This window comes from Cryptomeria japonica, chromosome 4, assembly GCF_030272615.1.
Source record: "Cryptomeria japonica chromosome 4, Sugi_1.0, whole genome shotgun sequence".
In the NCBI taxonomy this organism is placed as follows: Eukaryota; Viridiplantae; Streptophyta; class Pinopsida; order Cupressales; family Cupressaceae; genus Cryptomeria; species Cryptomeria japonica.
Genome location: NC_081408.1, coordinates 576217067 through 576223066, shown reverse-complemented (window position 1 = coordinate 576223066; position 6000 = coordinate 576217067). Strand labels below are relative to the sequence as shown.

The following is a 6000-nucleotide window of genomic DNA, read 5'->3' as shown; positions in this document are numbered from 1 at the left end:
GAAGGATGATGAATGAAGACCTAGGCTGGTTGTCAAAAAACAATATTGAAAAGGTGGCGACTTTGGGTGATCACATTGCAACTATTCTGAGGCTTGTGTAGTGGCATTGGCTGTGATTGGATGATGATTGTTTATTGTTTTTATAGGATGGTCCATATCCTTTTGGGGTCTGGTGCATATGTAATCTTGATTATTATCAATATAGGGCGCTATCCCCATAATAGATAGCACTTATCTAAAAAATAAATAAATTATTATATGCATTAATTATGCTATATTATATTTTTTATTTAATAGTCTAAATAATAAAACATAATATATAATAATAATAAATATTAAATTCTATATGAGAAAATCACAAATAAATATACTATTAAATGAAAAATAAATTTAATAATTAGTATTATATCAAATATAATATATTATTTAAAACCATCTAGAAATATTTATGTACATTAAAAAAATCAAGTTCACTATCTCATAACCATCTTAGACTACTTATGTTGCCCTCGTGTAACAAGTGATTGAGATTTTCTTTTGTTAGCAAATCTCTTTATGAAGTAAATGAATCTATATTTACATGTTTCAGAAATGAATGTCTCATGTCAACCTTGTTGTCTAAAAAAATTGACTTTAAAATATAATTTATTTTTAATCTCATTGTGTTAGATGATTTTTCACATGACACTCTTATTTTAAAATTACTAAATAAAGCAATTGCCAAATATTTTACAATAGTAAACTAATTTATATTACACTTGTCCTCCTTTTCAACTATGTCACTAATATTAAAGCAACCAATCATGTGATGCCACATCAACTGCACAAGTATGGGTTCCCCTTATGCAGGACTATTGGTCTCACCTTTTTTGGGGGCTTTTTTCGGATACCTTGTTCAAAAAGCATTTTCATGTGGCATCATATTTGATGAGGTAGCTTTGAAACCTTAGTTATAAGTAGGGGACTTGCCAAGTAAGGTGCTGTAAAAAAATTGGGAGTGATTTGAAATATTCATGTAGGATTTTGAGAAGCTGAAAGTTAGGGTGCCCAACCACTAGGTCCTCTATCCTAGTCCTCTATCCTAGTTCCTCAATTGCTAGTTGTCTGCAAATTTTTTTCTTGTGACACGTCTGGATGCCCATAAATATGACTTAGAAAAAATGACATTAAATAAAATGACATATATCAATTGACAACCACACATTAGATATGTAATATAAAAATAAAAATAAAAAATAATTTCTATACTGGCTATTTCAAAAATGAATCAATAGGAAGAGAGATAAATGATTTTTTTAAAGCATTAAATACGAAATTTAATTACATATTATAGTATTGTTATTCAAATTTTTAATTCTATGTATTGTGAAATTAATTCAAAAATTGGATTGAATAGATGGAGTAGTATCTTGCAATGGCAGGAACTAACAATAATAAAAAATAGACGGAGGTTGTGATTGACCTGTCCCATAAGACCGAAAGGTACACTTAAAAGTGGTTTTACAATATGTATATATTTTTTTTGAAAATTTTTAATTTTATAATTGTATGATTAAAAAAAATTAAAGAAAAATAATTTTTCACAATCATTTAAAAAAAAAATTTAAACATAATTATTAACAATTTTAAATTAATAGAAAAATAAAATTGAATGAATGGCTCATAAACTATTTGTATGAGGACTACAGATATGGAACTCCTAATAGATCCATGTTTTACATCTTTAATATGGGCTTGGTTTGCTCAATGTTGCATTACCCGATATGGGACAAAGCGATCCTCTGTTTTGGACGACTGTTTTGGACTAGTATGAGATTTCCACAGAATGATGTGGATGCCTCAACTCTTGTAGTGGGCTATGTTTAAACCATTCTGTTTAGGCTGCTGTTTTCACATCTTTGCTTGATCGGTTGTACTTCATGTGGCTTTTGACGAGCTGGCCTGCAGCAAGAGCAGACATGAGAGACAGTTCTCCTGCCATTACTGCAGCTGCCACTATTCTTGCCAAGTTCTGAGCATTCTCACCAGGAGATGTCCTATTTGCTCCTTTCACTCCAAGCATGTTCAAGCATGCCGCCTGTGATCCCAACTGAGTCCCTCCTCCCACCGTCCCCACTTCTATGCATGGCATGCTCACCGAAATGTGCAGGTCCTTTCCCCCATTCACACCCTCCATCATTGTAAGACAGTGGGAGCTCTCCACATTCTGGGCAGGATCTTGGCCTGTTGCAATGAACACGGCTGACACAATGTTGGCAGCATGGGCATTGAATCCTCCCATGGCGCCTGCCATTGCAGATCCAGTCAAGTTCTTGAGCATGTTCAGCTCCAACAATGCTGGAACTGTTGTCTTTAACACCTTGTTCACAACCGTCTCTGTAATGATGGCCTCGCACACTACCGATTTCCCACGGCCTTCAATCCAGTTTACTGCTGCGGGCTTCTTGTCTGCACAGAAATTGCCTAATAACAGAAACCAATTTACAAAATTAGCCCACTTATTTAAAGTACAATTTAATGCAATTACATGGTGTAGAAGTAAAACACCCAAAAATAAATAAAAATTGGAGGACTGAAATTACCAGAAACGCTAATAACATCCATGTCAGGGAAAGCAATTTGAAGATAATCCAAGACATTCTGAACACCCTTGGAGACCATATTCATGCCCATGGCATCTCCAGTGAAACATGAGAATCTCATGTACAAATTCTTGCCTGCAATCGCACATTTGATACCTTGTAGCCTAGCAAATCTGCTTGTCCTGTTGAAAATAAGTGCACCAAAAGCACGTATCAGTTATTTTGAAAATATGGCTTTATTTCAATACCCACCGAGCCAACACCAATAAAATATTGTCACAAATAGTGCGTGCTAAATGAAATGGTGGATCTGGAAAAGAAACAACTACCTGTTGAAAATGTCACAGAGGTTATCAGAGTTTGCGGGATCCTCAATATAGAACTTGAGTTCCGCAGCCCTCTTGGCACTCTGAAATCTCACAACAGGAGCCCTAGTCATACCATCTCTGAGAAGAATGCTTGTGGCCCCGCCACTCATAAGAATGGCCTTGCAACCTCTGTTGGTGCTGGCCACCAGACACCCTTCTGTGGTTGCCATGGGCACCATGTACTCTAACCTATTGACTAGTAAGGGCCCTGCTACACCCACAGGGATTTGTACATAACCCACAGGCATCTCACAGCACTGCCCAAGAATGGACTGATAATCAAATCCCTCCAAGGGCAGCCCATCAAGCGATCTCCCAGTCATGATCTCCAAGGCACTCCTCCTCACATAGGCAGCTCTCTTGCAGTCCCCAAGTGAAGATTCAAGAGAATAGGAGGCCACAGTGCCATTACATACAGCAGCTGCAATGTCTGCATCGTCGTTGTCACCAAGGTTAATTCCCTTGAGCTGGACCTCAGGTTTCTTAACAATAATTTCTTCTTTGTCTTCTATCCCACAGGTTGCTGGAGGAATGTTGATATCCGCCTCCTCAACAAAATCATCATTTCCACTGATAAAGTTTTGGACATAATCAATTCCAAAGAATCCCAGCAAATATATGAAGGAAGACAAGTGGGCAACAATGGCCACAATATCCTCAAAGTTGACAACATGGAGAGGCGTTGAGGTACCCATCTTCTCTCTCCATCTCTTCATCAGGAAATATGATGATGCGAAGAAAACGAGAAAAAAGAACTTGTTGGTGAGCCCCAAGGGGAGAAGCAGGGCATCAGATGCCAACAGCTTTGAATTCCCAGGGTCGTTCTTTCTCTTTACTTCACCCTTGAGAACCATTTTAGATTTTCTGAGACCAGCAACATCCATTGCAGTGAGCAACCACAAGGAAGTTTTCGTGATAATGGGTGTTACTTGTGCTTCGGAGAATCTCTGCTGCAGTCAAGGCCTCAGATGCTTGGTTTATTTGTGTATAGGCAAAGAAACCGATTATTTATAACTCTAATGTTCCTCTATTTCGAGTATTATTTAATTTGACTTGACCTACGCTTACAAATGTGCGAATTGTCTATGGAGGATCAGATTGCACCATGATTGCTTTATTAATTAATTTAAAATTAAAAGACAATTTTTCGATTAATGAATGATGCATTCTAATCCCTGCTTACAAATGTGCTACCTCTTTGACGGAACAGCCAGCCGGTCATGGTTTTAGCCCTGGTCATCTCACGTGCTTCCAAGAAGTTGAATACTTTTTCTGTTCATTGAGAAACGTGCAGAAAGTCATGGATTTTACGTTACCCTTTCTCAAACGTTACATCCAGCCGCATTAACGAGCAGATATACAATATAATAAAATATAATCAATGAAAGATATAATCAATGAAAGATATACAATTGTATATCTATTGATGAATCAATCTATAATGATTATGTTTGTAGTTTCATTTATATTTTTTTTTTTGTGTCACTCTTTTTATGATATATAACATTTAGAATAAATTTGAATTGTTATGTCTAAATATAATATATCTAAATATAAAAAATTTTGAGTCTTATTTTTCAAATATTGTATAATCTATCTAGATTATTTATGTTAGAATGATCCACCTTGGTATACATGTTCTACTATATGACCCCTTAAATAATATTACGTTGTCTAAATGTAAAGTGACATAGAAGAGTCCTTGGCTCTTAGTGGAAGAGGTTGCAGCCTATAGGGTCATGCCCTCATATCAGCTGGCAAAAACTATTCCGTGAAGGCCCTTGTAGACCTCCATCAAATAAAGAATAACAAAAGTGACATAGAATTCCAAGATAGAATTAGTGAGATTGAAAATAACACATTAAACAACCTATTCAATAATAGAAAAAATCTACATGAAACTAAATAATTGAAATCATCAAATAAGTAATTCCATCATCATAATTCTTAGGTTAAGTTTTTAACTGTTAAGTTACTTTTAAGTTTCAAGTGAATTTTTTATGTTTTTATAATTGAAGATAAAAAATCAATGTACTATTATAATAGATAATCAAGTAGATTCAATAGAATCATTTTTTCATTAGATTTGATCATGTAGAGACAAGTGTGACTAAGGTTGTCATAGAATATCATTTAATGAAGGTTGGACATGCAAATGATAAGCAATTGGTTGAAATGTTTTTGGAGTACATTGTAGATATTCTATACAAAGACATATGAGAGAGTTGGACACAACTAACTATATTAAAAACAATATATTTTAAAACAATATATGTGAAGTAGCTCTATGCTCAATGAAAGACTACAACATGATGATTCTTACTATCTTAAAACAATATGAAATGAATAGACAAAATAATAATGATTTTTCACCTATCTAATATATAAAACCACATTAGAAATTTTTGAGTCAAGAAAATAGAACCATAAAATATAATAAAAGAGATTATAAGAAATCCCAATTTTATTTTATCCAAAAATATATAAAACTACCCGCACATTTATAGATATTCAATAAATTTATTAAGATTAAACTGAAAATTACAAAAATATAAGTAAATAGAAACAAATAAATATTATGTACAAGTCATATCTCAAACACGTCAAACATTATATTCAAATTCTTTTAAAGACGAAAACAAGATAAACTCGTTACGACTTCCCTAACGTTAATAAGTACAAACTTTTAAAACTCTCGTTGAATGTTCGATGCCATACTAAGTCACTTTACTGGTCCACAAAAACGTGCATTGAAAAAATTCAGAAACGTTTTACGTAGCCCTGGTCATTTCACGTGATGTTGAATACTTTTTCTCTCCATTCAGAAAATTGTGTTCAGAGTCATGGATGCAACGTTACATCCAGCCGCAATAACGAGCAAATGAAAGGCTGTATAGTCGTTTATATTATGTTATAGTTTTTAATTATTATAATATTTAAAATATTCAATTAAAATTAATCAAAAAAAATAATGTAAAATTGAAGATAAAATTAATGTTATATTACTCATACTAAATTATCTAAAGTTTTTTTGTTTTTTTTATATTTAT

General features: G+C 33.8%; 1 protein-coding gene across 1 annotated transcript; it reads right to left on the bottom strand.

The window, feature by feature from the left end:
- Positions 1 to 1665: 1665 nt before the first annotated feature.
- On the bottom strand, positions 1666 to 3914 carry LOC131071054 (3-hydroxy-3-methylglutaryl-coenzyme A reductase 1). The gene is made up of 3 exons (XM_058006751.2): positions 2912 to 3914; positions 2583 to 2764; positions 1666 to 2463 (listed from the first exon to the last, which is right to left on the bottom strand). Exons 1-3 carry the CDS (start codon positions 3832 to 3834, stop codon positions 1877 to 1879), a joined length of 1692 nt encoding a protein of 563 aa, XP_057862734.1. The 5' UTR covers positions 3835 to 3914; the 3' UTR covers positions 1666 to 1876.
- Between the last annotated feature and the right edge of the window lie 2086 nt (positions 3915 to 6000).

Excerpts from the sequence above, each read along its gene's own strand:
- LOC131071054 (XM_058006751.2), bottom strand. The coding sequence starts at position 3,834 with ATGGATGTTGCTGGTCTCAGAAAATCTAAAATGGTTCTCAAGGGTGAA. Across the intron at positions 2,765-2,911 it reads CTCTGTGACATTTTCAACAG|GACAAGCAGATTTGCTAGGC; the intron begins GTAGTTGTTTCT and ends TATTTTCAACAG. Across the intron at positions 2,464-2,582 it reads GGATGTTATTAGCGTTTCTG|GCAATTTCTGTGCAGACAAG; the intron begins GTAATTTCAGTC and ends TTCTGTTATTAG.